General features: G+C 50.0%; 1 protein-coding gene across 9 annotated transcripts in view; it reads right to left on the reverse strand.

The window, feature by feature from the left end:
* Positions 1–14,516, reverse strand: part of htt (huntingtin) — a 256,270-nt gene that overhangs the window by 204,283 nt on the left and 37,471 nt on the right. For all 9 annotated transcript variants that reach the window (XM_038805852.1, XM_038805859.1, XM_038805861.1 and 6 more), the window contains exons 6-7: positions 13,854–13,992; positions 441–582 (exon numbers count right to left, since the gene is read on the reverse strand). In XM_038805852.1, the coding sequence (XP_038661780.1) occupies positions 441–582; positions 13,854–13,992 (281 nt within the window). The remainder of the gene's footprint in view (positions 1–440; positions 583–13,853; positions 13,993–14,516) is intronic.

Consider the following 14,516-nt stretch of genomic DNA (forward strand, 5'->3'; position numbering starts at 1 on the left):
CAACCTTGTGAGTGATGTGAACAAACGGAGAACAAAATAAAAATAATTGAACTATTTTAAAGTGGCACAGTGGGTTAGCACTGCTGCCTCACAGCACCAGGAAACCAGGTTCAATTCCGGCCTTGGGTGACTGCGTGTGAAGTTTGCACGTTCTCCTTGTGTTTATGTGGATTTCCTCCGAGTGCTCTGCTTTCCTTCCACAGTCCAAAGATGGATTGGCCATGCTAAAATTGCCCCTTAGTACCCAAAGATGTGTAGATTAGGTAGGGCTATGGGGTTGCAGGGATAGGGCAGGAAAGTGGGCCCACGTAGAGTGCTCTTTCAGAGGGTCAGCACAGACTCAATGGACCGAATGTCCTTCTGCACTGTAGGAATTCCATGGTTGTTTTATTCTATTTCATGCACAAATTTCTGACAACGTTTGACCATACTCGTCATACCCAAAAGCACATTCAGCAGCCAAGTATAGAAGTACTGTGCTTTTCTTGAATGTTGACAGATGCTAACAGCAGAACTGGCTGCAGTCCTACGAATGGTCGGTGAACTTGATTTAAGGTTCCCAATGAAGGTCTTCAACAACATCTGAAAGTTTGAAAATAAATACAAGATGAGTATACACGAGATGACTGCACAGGACTTAATTGTGGGTTAACGCTGTGTATTAACACTGTAAAACATCCCAAGCAGTTTCACTGAAGTTTCATCAGACAAAATTTGACAGCAAATTACATCAGGAAATATTGCTGCAAGTGAACAACAGCTGAGTTAACACGCATGTTTTTTTTTAAAGGGCAGCACGGTGGTTAGCACTGCTGCCTCGTTCGATCCCAGCCCCGGATCACTGTCCGTGTGGAGTTTGCACATTCCCCCCTGTCTGCATGGGCCTCACCCCCACAACCCAAAGATGTGCAGGGTAGGTGGATTGGCCACACTAAATTGCCCTTTAATTGGAAAATAAAAAATAATTGAGCACTTTAAATTTTATCATTAAAGGAGCATCTTAAAGATAGATTGTCAATATCACGGAGGAGAGGTTGGAGCGAGTTAAGATTTGGGGACCAGAATTGCGGAGAAGCTTCAGTTTACTGCAGGTGCATGTTCTTTCTTTTAAAGGTGCATTTTTTAAAAATTCATTCATGGGATGTGGGTCAGCATTTATTGCCCAGCTGCCAGCCAACCACACTGATGTAGGCAAGACCAGGTAAGGGCAGCAGATTTCCTTCCCTGAAGGACATTAGTGAACCAGTGGGGTTTTATGACAATCAAGCATGGTCCCATGGACATTCCAGATTTTTTACTGAATTCAAATTTCACCATCATCCATCACCTGGGATTCGAACCAGAGCATTACCCTGCATCTCTCCATTACCAGTCCTGTGGCAATACCACTCTGCCACCACCTCCCCCTTGCGAGTGTGGGCTGCTGGTGTTGGCAAAAGGATAGGAAAGTGCAGAATTTATACTGAATATCGTAACGTTGAGAGAAATTATTTCGAACATTGACGATATTACTGCATCGTGCCTTACAAAAAAACATATGCACCTTTATCAAAGCACTATAACAGCACATGGTAGCTCGGTAGCACAAGTGGATAGCACTGTGGCCTCACAGCGCCAGGGTCCCAGGTTCGATTCCCCGGTGGGTCACTGTCTGTGCGGAATCTGCATGTTCTCCCCGTGTCTGCGTGGGTTTCCCCCGGGTGCTCCGGTTTCCTCCCACAGTCCAAAGACGTGCAGGTTAGGTGGATTGGCTCTGATAAATTGCCCTTAGTGACCAAAAAAGATTAGATGGGGTTATTGAGTTACAAGGGTTAGGGTGGAAGTGAGGGCTTAAGTGGGTCGGTGCAGACCCGATGGGCCAAATGGCCTCCTTCAGAATTGTATGTTGTGTGTTCTAAAATCGTAAACAGTGAGAGACATGTTGACCGGAAAGCTATATTTGTATCACAAGAATTTTTTTAGCCTCGAAATGAAGAGTCCTTTCTTCTGACGTATCAATGCAGCGGCCAAAATGTGCGAGGCACAGGCTGTGAAAATATTTGAAGGGAAATAAAAGAGGCCAAACTTCTGGAACAGGCCCTGAAATGATGCGTTTTCATCCAACAGGGAATCTCGGAGTGCCATCCTGCCCACAAGAGAGACTCCACAGAGAGGGAGAGAAAATACATGACATCAGCCACTAGATTTAGCTCATGATGCACCATGATTCCCCAGACGTCAGTAAATAACACATGAGCTGCTCTGGCATATTTACAGCTCTGGGATTAACAAGACTAGTCAGAGATCTAGCCTCATAGCACAAACAGAACAAAGGCTTTAATTTAAAAAATATGGAGGGAAGAATTCGTCTATCATCAAATCTATCTTTCAACATGCCAAATCTGCTAGTCTCTTCAGGGCGCTTGGTCAGTAATCATGACTCACTTCTAGACTGAGAAACAGAATAAAATTACTGCCTTTCCCCCGACAAATAGCATACAATGCCCAATTAATTCTTCACGGTTCATGGGGGCTAAATTAAAACACCGATGGGATCCCCGAATCAGCATATTGATCAGATCCCTAACCCCAGCCCCAAATCCTCAGCCTTCCCACACGTCTCCCTAATTTCAAACTCCCCACCCCCACAAAGCTTCGTAACATCCAACTGCACCTTCTGCCACCTCCCCTCATCTTTATTCTTGATCAATGCCAAACTCTTCACTCGATTAGGAACATAGGTTCAGGAGTAGGTCTTTCAGCCCCTCGAGCCTGTCCCGTCATTCCATATGATCGTGCCTGATTGGACACCAATGCCTTTTGTACCCACTTATCCCCATAACCCTTTATGTTATTTTAATTAGAAATCTATCAAACTCTCCCTCTACCCTCAGGGGCAGAGAATTACATGGCTGATATTTTCTCATCCCCATTCTCCTGCCTTCTCACCATAAATCCTGATCCCCTTATTGATCAAGAACCTATCTATCTCTGTCTTAAAGACACTCGGTGATTTGGACTTCACAGCCTTCTGCGGCAAAGAGTTCCACAGAGTCCCCACCCTCTGGCTGAAGAAATTCCTCCTCATCTCTGTTTTGAAGGATCGTCCTTTCAGTGGCATAGTGGTATTGTCACTGCATTGGTAAACCAGAGACCCAGAGTAACCCTGCAGTACTGGGTCTCCTTCCCCCAGGAAACTATATACAAACCCAAAAGGAAGCACATCAGAGGCTGACCGGACTAGCTCCTGTCAACAGAGGAGGAGAGATCGAGCAGGCTAGGCAAATATATAAAAATCTTCGGGAACCTGATAGGGTAGATGCTGAGAAAATGTTTCCCCTGGCTGGCTGGGTACTCGAGAACACAGGCCAGGGTCTCAGAACAAAGGGTAAGCTATTTAGTGACCACGAAATGGCTGGATTGTTGTAAAAATCCAACTGGTTCACAAAGTCCTTTGGCAAAGAAATCCCGAAATCCTTACCTTGTCTGTTCTTTCTGGGACTCCAATCTTACACCAGCATGATTGAGTCTATTAACTATCTTCAATGCAACACAGCTCAAGGCAGAGGTCCACCACCACTTTCTCAGGTCAAGTAGGGATTGGGTACAGATGCCAGTCTTGCCAGCAATGCAGCGAATGAATGTGCCAGCATAAACATTATAACATTGTTCCAAAAGTGAATTGAGGCAATATGTGTTAGAAAATAATAGTGGATCGAGGTCGCAATCTAGCCTCAAGTTTTAACTAACACAGACAAATAGCTCGAACTTCAAGGACTATCAATGACGAAGCAATTTTGCAAAGCAATTTGAAAAGCTAATATAACAATACAGAGTGAGAACCACATCCTCCGAGGTTACACAAAGATATTTACAATGCACTGGTCAAGCAATACTGGGTAGTCCTGTATCAAATTCTCAGCATCAGTCCAAGAGAAATACAAGAAATAAAGAAAGTTCAGATAGGTCAGGCCCAAAGTGAGAGGGGAAACAGTCAAGATTGCAGACAAAACGCAAGTCTCTCTATGAATGCAGGTCTTCACAAAGCAGTTATGTTTTGACGCGTCTCATTAAATTTAAGAAGAAACAAAATGTTCTGAAAGGTGGACGGTGAACATAAGAAACTTCCAGCCAGAAACAGGCCAATGTGATGGGCAAAGAAACGCAAAAGTAGTCAGAGACAGAGAGACTTGGCAGGGGGAGTGGGAGAGAGAGAGAGAGAGAGAGAGAGAGAGAGAGAGAAGAGAGATAGAAGAGAAGAGAAGAGAAGAGGAGAAGAGAAGAGAAAAAGAGAGAGAGAGAGAGAGAGAGAGAGAGAGAGAGATCAAGGGGGCGGCCCCAGGGAGAGAGACCGTGCCGAAGGGACAGCGCCCATGACAGAGAATGCACACGAGAGCACACGTGCACCAGAGAGAGCGAGAGCGCACGAGAGCCAGAGAGACGGTGGGGATAGCCAGCGGGTGAGAGGGGGGCACGTGGGCACCAGAGAGAGAGAGGGGGGCACGTGGGCGCCAGAGAGAGAGAGGGGGGCACGTGGGCGCCAGAGAGAGAGAGGGGGGCACATGGGCGCCAGAGAGAGAGAGGGGGGCACGTGGGCGCCAGAGAGAGAGAGGGGGGCACGTGGGCGCCAGAGAGAGAGAGGGGGGCACGTGGGCGCCAGAGAGAGAGAGGGGGGCATGTGGGCGCCAGAGAGAGAGAGGGGGGCACGTGGGCGCCAGAGAGAGAGAGGGGGGCACGTGGGCGCCAGAGAGAGAGAGGGGGGCATGTGGGCGCCAGAGAGAGAGAGGGGGGCATGTGGGCACCAGAGAGAGAGAGGGGGGCACGTGGGCGCCAGAGAGAGGGGGGGGCACGCGGGCGGCAGAGAGAGAGGGAGCGCGCAGGCGCCAGAGAGAGAGGAGGGCGCGCGGGCGCCAGAGAGAGAGGAGGGCGCGCGGGCGCCACAGAGAGAGGAGGGCGCGCGGGCGCCAGAGAGAGAGGAGGGCGCGCGGGCGCCAGAGAGAGAGGAGGGCGCGCGGGCGCCAGAGAGAGAGGAGGGCGCGCGGGCGCCAGAGAGAGAGGAGGGCGCGCGGGCGCCAGAGAGATAGAGCGCGCGGGCGCCACAGAGATAGAGCGCGCGGGCGCCACAGAGATAGAGCGCGCGGGCGCCAGAGAGATCGAGCGCGTGGACGCCAGAGAGATAGAGCGCGCACATGAGAGCCAGAGAGACGGTGGGGATAGCCAGCGGGTGAGAGAGGGGGGCGCGCGGGCGCCAGAGAGAGAGGGGGGCACGTGGGCGCCAGAGAGAGAGGAGGGCGCGCGGGCGCCAGAGAGAGAGGAGGGCGCGCGGGCGCCAGAGAGATAGAGCGCGCGGGCGCCAGAGAGATAGAGCGCGCGGGCGCCACAGAGATAGAGCGCGCGGGCGCCACAGAGATAGAGCGCGCGGGCGCCACAGAGATAGAGCGCGCGGGCGCCAGAGAGATAGAGCGCGTGGACGCCAGAGAGATAGAGCGCGCACATGAGAGCCAGAGAGACGGTGGGGATAGCCAGCGGGTGAGAGAGGGGGGCGCGCGGGCGCCAGAGAGAGAGGGGGGCACGCGGGCGCCAGAGAGAGAGGAGGGCGCGCGGGCGCCAGAGAGAGAGGAGGGCGCGCGGGCGCCAGAGAGATAGAGCGCGCGGGCGCCAGAGAGATAGAGCGCGCGGATGCCAGAGAGATAGAGCGCGTGGACGCCAGCGAGATAGAGCACGCACATGAGAGCCAGAGAGACGGTGGGGATAGCCAGCGGGTGAGAGAGGGGGGCGCGCGGGCGCCAGAGAGATAGAGCGCGTGGACGCCAGCGAGATAGAGCGCGCACATGAGAGCCAGAGAGACGGTGGGGATAGCCAGCGGGTGAGAGAGGGGGGCGCGCGGGCGCCAGAGAGATAGAGCGCGTGGACGCCACAGAGATAGAGCGCGCACATGAGAGCCGGTGAGAGAGGGGGGCGCGCGGGCGCCAGAGAGGGGGCGCGCGGGCGCCAGAGACAGGAGGGCGCGCGCGGGCGCCAGAGAGAGATGGCGCGCGCGGGCGCCAGAGAGAGATGGCGCGCGCGGGCGCCAGAGAGAGATGGCGCGCGCGGGCGCCAGAGAGAGATGGCGCGCGCGGGCGCCAGAGAGAGATGGAGCGCGCGGGCGCCAGAGAGAGATGGAGCGCGCGGGCGCCAGAGAGAGATGGAGCGCGCGGGCGCCAGAGAGAGATGGAGCGCGCGGGCGCCAGAGAGAGATGGAGCGCGCGGGCGCCAGAGAGAGATGGAGCGCGCGGGCGCCAGAGAGAGATGGAGCGCGCGGGCGCCAGAGAGAGATGGAGCGCGCGGGCGCCAGAGAGAGATGGAGCGCGCGGGCGCCAGAGAGAGATGGAGCGCGCGGGCGCCAGAGAGAGATGGAGCGCGCGGGCGCCAGAGAGAGATGGAGCGCGCGGGCGCCAGAGAGAGATGGAGCGCGCGGGCGCCAGAGAGAGATGGAGCGCGCGGGCGCCAGAGAGAGATGGAGCGCGCGGGCGCCAGAGAGAGATGGAGCGCGCGGGCGCCAGAGAGAGATGGAGCGCGCGGGCGCCAGAGAGAGATGGAGCGCGCGGGCGCCAGAGAGAGATGGAGCGCGCGGGCGCCAGAGAGAGATGGAGCGCGCGGGCGCCAGAGAGAGATGGAGCGCGCGGGCGCCAGAGAGAGATGGAGCGCGCGGGCGCCAGAGAGAGATGGAGCGCGCGGGCGCCAGAGAGAGATGGAGCGCGCGGGCGCCAGAGAGAGATGGAGCGCGCGGGCGCCAGAGAGAGATGGAGCGCGCGGGCGCCAGAGAGAGATGGAGCGCGCGGGCGCCAGAGAGAGATGGAGCGCGCGGGGCGCCAGAGAGAGATGGAGCGCGCGGGCGCCAGAGAGAGATGGAGCGCGCGGGCGCCAGAGAGAGATGGAGCGCGCGGGCGCCAGAGAGAGATGGAGCGCGCGGGCGCCAGAGAGAGATGGAGCGCGCGGGCGCCAGAGAGAGATGGAGCGCGCGGGCGCCAGAGAGAGATGGAGCGCGCGGGCGCCAGAGAGAGATGGAGCGCGCGGGCGCCAGAGAGAGATGGAGCGCGCGGGCGCCAGAGAGAGATGGAGCGCGCGGGCGCCAGAGAGAGATGGAGCGCGCGGGCGCCAGAGAGAGATGGAGCGCGCGGGCGCCAGAGAGAGATGGAGCGCGCGGGCGCCAGAGAGAGATGGAGCGCGCGGGCGCCAGAGAGAGATGGAGCGCGCGGGCGCCAGAGAGATGGAGCGCGCGGGCGCCAGAGAGATGGAGCGCGCGGGCGCCAGAGAGATGGAGCGCGCGGGCGCCAGAGAGATAGAGCGCGCGGGCGCCAGAGAGATAGAGCGCGCGGGCACCAGAGAGATAGAGCGCGCGGGCACCAGAGAGATAGAGCGCGCGGGCACCAGAGAGATAGAGCGCGCGGGCACCAGAGAGATAGAGCGCGCGGGCACCAGAGAGATAGAGTGCGCGGGTAACAGATAGAGCGCGCGGACGCCAGAGAGATAGAGCGCACGTGGATGCCAGAGAGCGGGCGCCAGAGAGAGCGCGTGGGTGCCAGAGAGAGTGCGCGGGCGCCAGAGGGCTCGCGGGCACCAGAAATTTGGAGATTAAGAATTGGACATTTTAAATCAAAATGCAGTCAACCTCAGACAGACTGATTCAAAACCTGGCCAATCTGAAACTCGTACAAGCTGCCAGTACATGCCTGGGCCTGCACTATCAATAACCTATCCAGAGACAATTAGCTCTACTCGTACAGTTGAGTAAGTCAACCACCCATCAAGAGATAATAAAGCTGTATTCATGAATTAATTGCTTTGTGTAAACAACGGTACACACAGACAATGCACCAGGAAATGGGTAAATTATTTTACTGTTTATGAAATGAATTTGATTGAATTTTACACTTGTGTTGTCCTTTGTTCGCCTTTCATTGAAATACTGGTCGAAGTATCTGAGATTTTACAGATACAACATAATGGACAGAAACAGAAAATACTGTACAATGATCGCAGGTCTCCTTGTCAAAGCATTGAGATAGTCATCCAGACTCGAAACGTTAGCTCCCTTCTATAATAATAATCTTTATTGTCACAAGTAGGCTGACATTAACACTGCAATGAAGTTACTGTGAAAATCCCCTAGTCGCCACATTCCGGCGTCTGTTCGGGTACACAGAGGGAGAATTCAGAATGCCCAATTCACCTAACAGCACATCTTTCGGGACTTGTGGGAGGAAACCGGAGCACCCGGAGGAAACCCACGCAGACACGGGGAGAACGTGCAGACTCCGCACAGACAGTGACCCAAGCCGGGAATCGAACCTGGGACCCTAGCGCTGTGAAGCAGCAGTGCTAAGCTACCGTGCCACTCTCAGATGCTGTCAGACCTGCAGTGATTGTCCAGTATTTTCTGTTTTTGTTTCAGATTTCAGCAACCGCAGTAATTTGCTTTTAACATAAGTGGATAGATTTGAAGAAAAGTTAAACTGGAAGGGCAAAGCAATAGTGCACGATAACGATAAGGGCGAGCATGCAAACTTGAGAGTGTACCAGCAAATAGGATGAGAGTTGGGAAAAATGGTTTAAAAAAAGAAAAAAATTAAAAGCTGCTTATCTGAAAGCACACAATTGTAATGAGGTGGATGAAATGACGGCACAGAAAGAAAAGGTGAGAACAATATGACAGCCATTACAGAGACATGGATACAAAGCATTCACCGAGGAGAGGGGCAGGACGGATGTTGAGGTTAGGGATAGATGTCTGATTACACTAGGTCAAGTCAGCATAAGGAGGGAGGATGGATTGGGTATTCTAAAAGGCATTAAGGTGGACAAGTCCCCAGGTCCGGATAGGATCTATCCCAGGTTACTGAGGGAAGTGAGAGAGGAAATAGCTGGGGTCTTAACAGATATCTTTGCAGCATCCTTGAACACAGGTGAGGTACCGGAGGACTGGAGAATTGCTAATGTTGTCCCCTTGTTTAAGAAGGGTAGCAGGGATAATCCAGGTAATTATAGACCGGTGAGCCTGACGTCAGTGGTAGGGAAGCTGCTGGAGACAATACTGAGGGATAGGATCTATTCCCATTTGGAAGAAAATGGACTTATTAGTGATGGGCAACATGGTTTTGTGCAGGGAAGGTCATGTCTTACCAACTTAATAGAATTCTTTGAGGAAGTGACAAAGTTGATTGATGAGGGAAGGGCTGTAGATCTCGTATACATGGACTTCAGTAAGGTGGTAGGCTGATGCAGAAAGTTAAGTCTGATGGGGTCGAGGGTGTACTAGCTAGATGGATAAAGAACTGGCTGGGCAACAGGAGACAGAAGTGGTGGGAGTGTCTCAAAATGGAGAACTGTGACCAGTGGTGTTCCACAGGGATCCGTGCTGGGACCACTGTTGTTTGTGATATACATAAATGATCTGGAGGAAGGTACAGGTGGTCTGATTAGCAAGTTTGCAGGTGACACTAAGATTGTTGGAGTAGTAGATAGTGAAGGGACTGTCAGAGAATACAGCAGAATATAGATAGATTGGAGAATTGGGCGGAGAAATGGCAGATGGAGTTCAATCCAGGCAAACGCGAGGTGATGCATTTTGGAAGATCCAACTCAAGACCAAACTATACGGTAAATGAAAAAGCCCTGGGGAAAATTGATGTACGGAGAAATCTGGGTGTTCAGGTCCATTGTACCCTGAAGGTGGCTGCGCAGGTCGATAGTGATCAAGAAGGCATACGGCATACTTTCCTTCATCGGAAGGGGTATTGCGTACAAGAGTTGGCAGGTCATGTTACAGTTGTACAAGACTTTTTTTCGCCCACATTTGGAATACTGCGTACAGTTCTGGTCGCCACATTACCAAAAGGATGTGGATGCTTTGGAGAAGGTGCTGAGGAGGTTCACCAGGATGTTGCCTGGTATGGAGGGCGCGAGCTATGAAGAGAGGTTGAGTAGATTAGGATTATTTTCATTAGAAAGACGGGAGGTTGAGGGGGGACCTCATTGAGGTCTAAAGTCATGAGACGTATAGACAGGGTGGATAGCAAGAAGCTTTTTCCCCAGAGTGGGGGACTCAATTACTAAGGGTCATGAGTTCAAGGTGAGAGGGGAAAAGTTTAAGGGAGTTATGCATGGAAAGTTCTTTACGCAGAGGGTGGTGGGTGCCTGGAACGCATTGCCGGCGGAGGTGGTAGCGTAATTTAAGATGTATCTGGACAGATACATGAATGAGCAGGGAGCAGAGGGATACAGATCCTTAGAAAATAGGCGACAGTTTTAGATAGAGGATCTGGATCGGCGCAGGCTTGGAGGGCCGAAGGGTCTGTTCCTGTGCTGTAATTTTCTTTGTTCTTTATGGTTGGGACCTGAATATTCAAGGATAATTGGCATTTTAAAAAGAAAGGAAAGGTGGTGGGATAGCTTTTGATCATAAAGGATGAGATCAGTACAATAGTGAGAAAAGATCTGGATTCAGAGGATCAAAATGTAGAATCAGTTTGGATGGAGATAAGAAATAACAAAGCAAGGTCACTTGCGGTAGTAGTTTATAGACCCCATGACAATAGATACACTGTCGGGTAGAGTATAAATCACAAAATAATGGGGGTTTGTAAGAAAGGTACAGCAATAATTGTGGAAAATTTTAATCTCATATAGACCGCACAAATCAAATTGGCAACTGTAGCCTGGAGGATGAGTTCAAAGTGTATTTGGGACCATTTAGAAGAATATGTTCTGGAACCAAACAGGGAACAGACTATTTTAGACCTGGTAATGTGTCATGAGACAAGATTAATTAATGACCTCAAGGCAAGAATGATCATAACAGTGAGAAATGTGGGTCCTTAGCTCGTGTCCGAAAATAAATAAATAAAGGCAAGAAGATAGAATTGGCTAATGTGGAATGGGAAATTAACCCAAAAGGTATGACAGTAGAAAGCAGGAGAAATATTTCAGAACTCAACGAAGATAGATAGATAGATAGAACAGTACAGCACAGAACAGGCCCTTCGGCCCTCGATGTTGTGCCGAGCAATGATCACCCCACTTAAACCCACGTAACCCGTATCCCAACAATCCCCCCATTAACCTTACACTACGGGCAATTTAGCATGGCCAATCCACCTAACCCGCACATCTTTGGACTGTGGGAGGAAACCGGAGCACCCGGAGGAAACCCACGCACACACAGGGAGGACGTGCAGACTCCACACAGACAGTGACCCAGCCGGGAATCGAACCTGGGACCCTGGAGCTGTGAAGCATTGATGCTAACCAGCATTGATGCTAACCACTCATGCTACCATGAGGCCATATATCATATACCATATATCCCATTGAGGAAGAATGAATACAATAAGGATGCACCATCCATGGCTAACTAAAGAAGTTAAGGATGGTATCAAATTGAAAGAAAAGATATACAATGTTGCAAAGACTCCTGGTAGGCCAGAAGATTGGGAAAATTTTAGAAATTTGCAAGTTAGTTGGAGAAATTAGAGTACGCAAGAAAATTAGCAAGAAATACAGAAACAGGCAGTAAAAGTTTCTACAAATATTTGGAAAGGAAAGCACTAGTTGAAGTGAACATTGATCCCTTAGAGATGAGACTGGGAATTAAAAATGGGAATCAAGAGAGTAGCAGAGACTTTGAACCAGTATTTTGTATTGGTCTTCACAGTAGAAGACACAGAAGCATCCCCAAAGCCACAGGCAAACTGGAAGCAGGAACTTAAAATAATCATGGATCACTCGCAAAAAAACTACTCGGGGAAACCAGTGGGACTAAAGGCTGGGCCTGGAGCTGCACCCTCAGTCTCAAAGGAAGTGGCTGCAGAGAGAGTAGATGCATTCGTTGTAATCTTCCAAAATTCTGCAAGGTCTCAGTGGATTGGAAAGCTGCAGATATAACATCGCTAGGCACGGTGGAAGATGACAGAAAGAAAGAAACAATAGGATAGTTGGTCCAACATCTGCCATTGGAAATATTCTAGAATCATCATTAAAGAGGGAGCAGCAGAATATTTAGCAAATCAGAATAGAATCAGGCAGCGTAAACATGGTTTTGTGAAAGGGAAAACATGTTTGACAAATTTATTAGATTCTTTGAGGATGCAACAAGCAGAATGGATAGTGTATTTGGATTTCCAAAAGCAATGTTTTTTTTAAATTTAGAGTACCCAATTCATTTTTTCCAATTAAGGGGCAATTTAGCATGGCCAATCCAACTAGCTTGCACATCTTTGGGTTGTGGGGGCGAAACCCACGCAAACACGGGGAGAATGTGCAAACTCCACACGGACAGTGAACCAGAGCCGGGATTGAACCTGGGACCTCAGCGCCGTGAGGCCACACAGTGCCAACCCGCTGCGCCACCGTGCTGCCCCGAAAGCATTTATTTATTTATTTTTAAATAATTTTACGGGACATGAGCATCACTGGTTGGGCCAGCATCTATTGTCCATCGCTGACTGCCCTTTATATCAGAGCTCAATTGAGAGACAACGACATTGCTGTGGCATATGATAAGATGCCACATGAAAGCTTACTCTACAAGATAAGAGCTAATGATGTTTGGGGAGATATATCAGCATGGATAGAGGATTGGCAAACTAACAGGAAACAGTCCAGATAAATGGGTGATTTTCAGGATGGCAAACTAACTTAGTAGCGCAGCAGGGAATTAGTGCTGAGGTCTCAACTATTTATGATTTCATATTAATGACTTGGATGAAGAGACCAACTATATCTTAGCCAAATTTGATGATACAAAAATAAGGTAGAAAAGTAAGTAGGAGGACACAGAGAGAAGCATTATAGATAGGCGATTGAGTGGACAAGAATTTGGCACATAATGTGGGAAAATATGGCAGGAAGAATAGAAAACAGATGATTTAAATTCAGAGAGGTCGCAGAACAAAGGGATCTGATTGTCTTTGTACATGAATCACAAAAAAGTCACCACGCACATGCAGCATGTAATTAGGAAGGCAATTGGAATGCCAGCCTTTACTGCCAGGGGGTGGAGTAGAAAAGCAGGGAAGTCTCGCTACAGCTGCCCTGGGCCTTGCTGAGGCCATACCTTGAAACCGTGCACTCTTTCGGTCTCCTTAATTCAGGAGGGACATACTGGAAGCAGTTCAGAGAGGGTTCACTCGGCTGATTCCTGGGATGCAGGGATTGTCTTGGGAGTAAAGGTTGAGCTCATACTCAATGGAGTTTAGAAGAGTGAGAGGCGATCTTATTAAAACGTATGATGATTTTGAGGGGGTTTGACAAGGTCGACGCTGAGAGGGTGTTTCCACTCGTGCGGAAATCTAAAAAGTGGGGGCAGAGTAAGGGGGTTCCCATTCAAGATGGAGATGAGGAGGACTTTCTTCTCTCAGAGGGTCATTAAGCCTTTGGAATTCCCTCCCTCCGAGAACAGCGGGGCTGGGTCATTGAATATATTGAAAAGTTAGACAGATTTTGGTTCGAGAAGGGAATCAAAGGTTAAGACGGGCAGGCAAGAAAGTGGAGTTACGGCCACAGCCAGATAAGCCATGATCTTATCGAATGTCGGAGCAGGCTCTACGGCTGAAAAGGTTTACTTCTGCTCCTAGTTATTACCATCTTCTGGCATAAGTTACTGAGAGATAACATCAAGTCGCTTAAATTGCCTGCACCAAATTAGTTTAGCTGAGATTTTAATTCTATTAAAATAGGGTTTGATGGAATTTAGTCATACATTAATTGCCAATATTTCAATTTCATATGAACAGCTGTGCTGTTTAAACCATTCAGTGAAGTGCTTTGTACATCTATTATAAAAGAACTAAATAAAGTACCATCTCCACAGCAAAGTAGTGGCTGAATAAAAGTACCTTGATTTCACTGTCATTTGCAAAGTTGCCCAGAGCCATCATGATCTTTGGCACAGCAGCAGCCAGTGTCTCCTGCACAGACTCTTCCGATCGCTTGCTGATGCGAGCCAGACAGGGAAGTAGGTTTACAAGGTATGGTCTAGATGGGAAGAGGTTAGGAGGCGGGGGGGAAAAAAAAACAACTTTACTCACTGAAGACAGAAGGAAGAGCCAAGGAATAAGTCTAATATTTCAAGCTTCAATTTCCAGCCTTCAGAGCAAGGGTATTACCCAAATATGATTTATTTACACAATTTTCAAAAAAAAAATGTATAACATGCAACAAATTATAGTATCTTCAGCAAGATGATCTGCAATAAAATATATTTGTACTGTGAATTTCCAAGTGGCTTGGCAAATTTGGTTTCATCGTTAAACCCACTGCCTCACAGACACCGTGAAAACTTGGCACGTTTGGAAACATAGGGAAATAAGAGGGGCAACAGCATGAAATGAAATGAAATAAAAATTGCTTATTGTCACAAGTAGGCTTCAAATGAAGTTACTGTGAAAAGCCCCTAGTCACCACATTCCAGCACCTGTTCGGGGAGGCTGGTACGGGAATTGAACCGTGCTGCTGGCCTGCCTTAATCTGCTTTCAAAGCCAGCGATTTAGCCCTGTGC

The sequence above is a fragment of the Scyliorhinus canicula genome, chromosome 8 (assembly GCF_902713615.1).
Source record: "Scyliorhinus canicula chromosome 8, sScyCan1.1, whole genome shotgun sequence".
Taxonomy (NCBI): domain Eukaryota; kingdom Metazoa; phylum Chordata; class Chondrichthyes; order Carcharhiniformes; family Scyliorhinidae; genus Scyliorhinus; species Scyliorhinus canicula.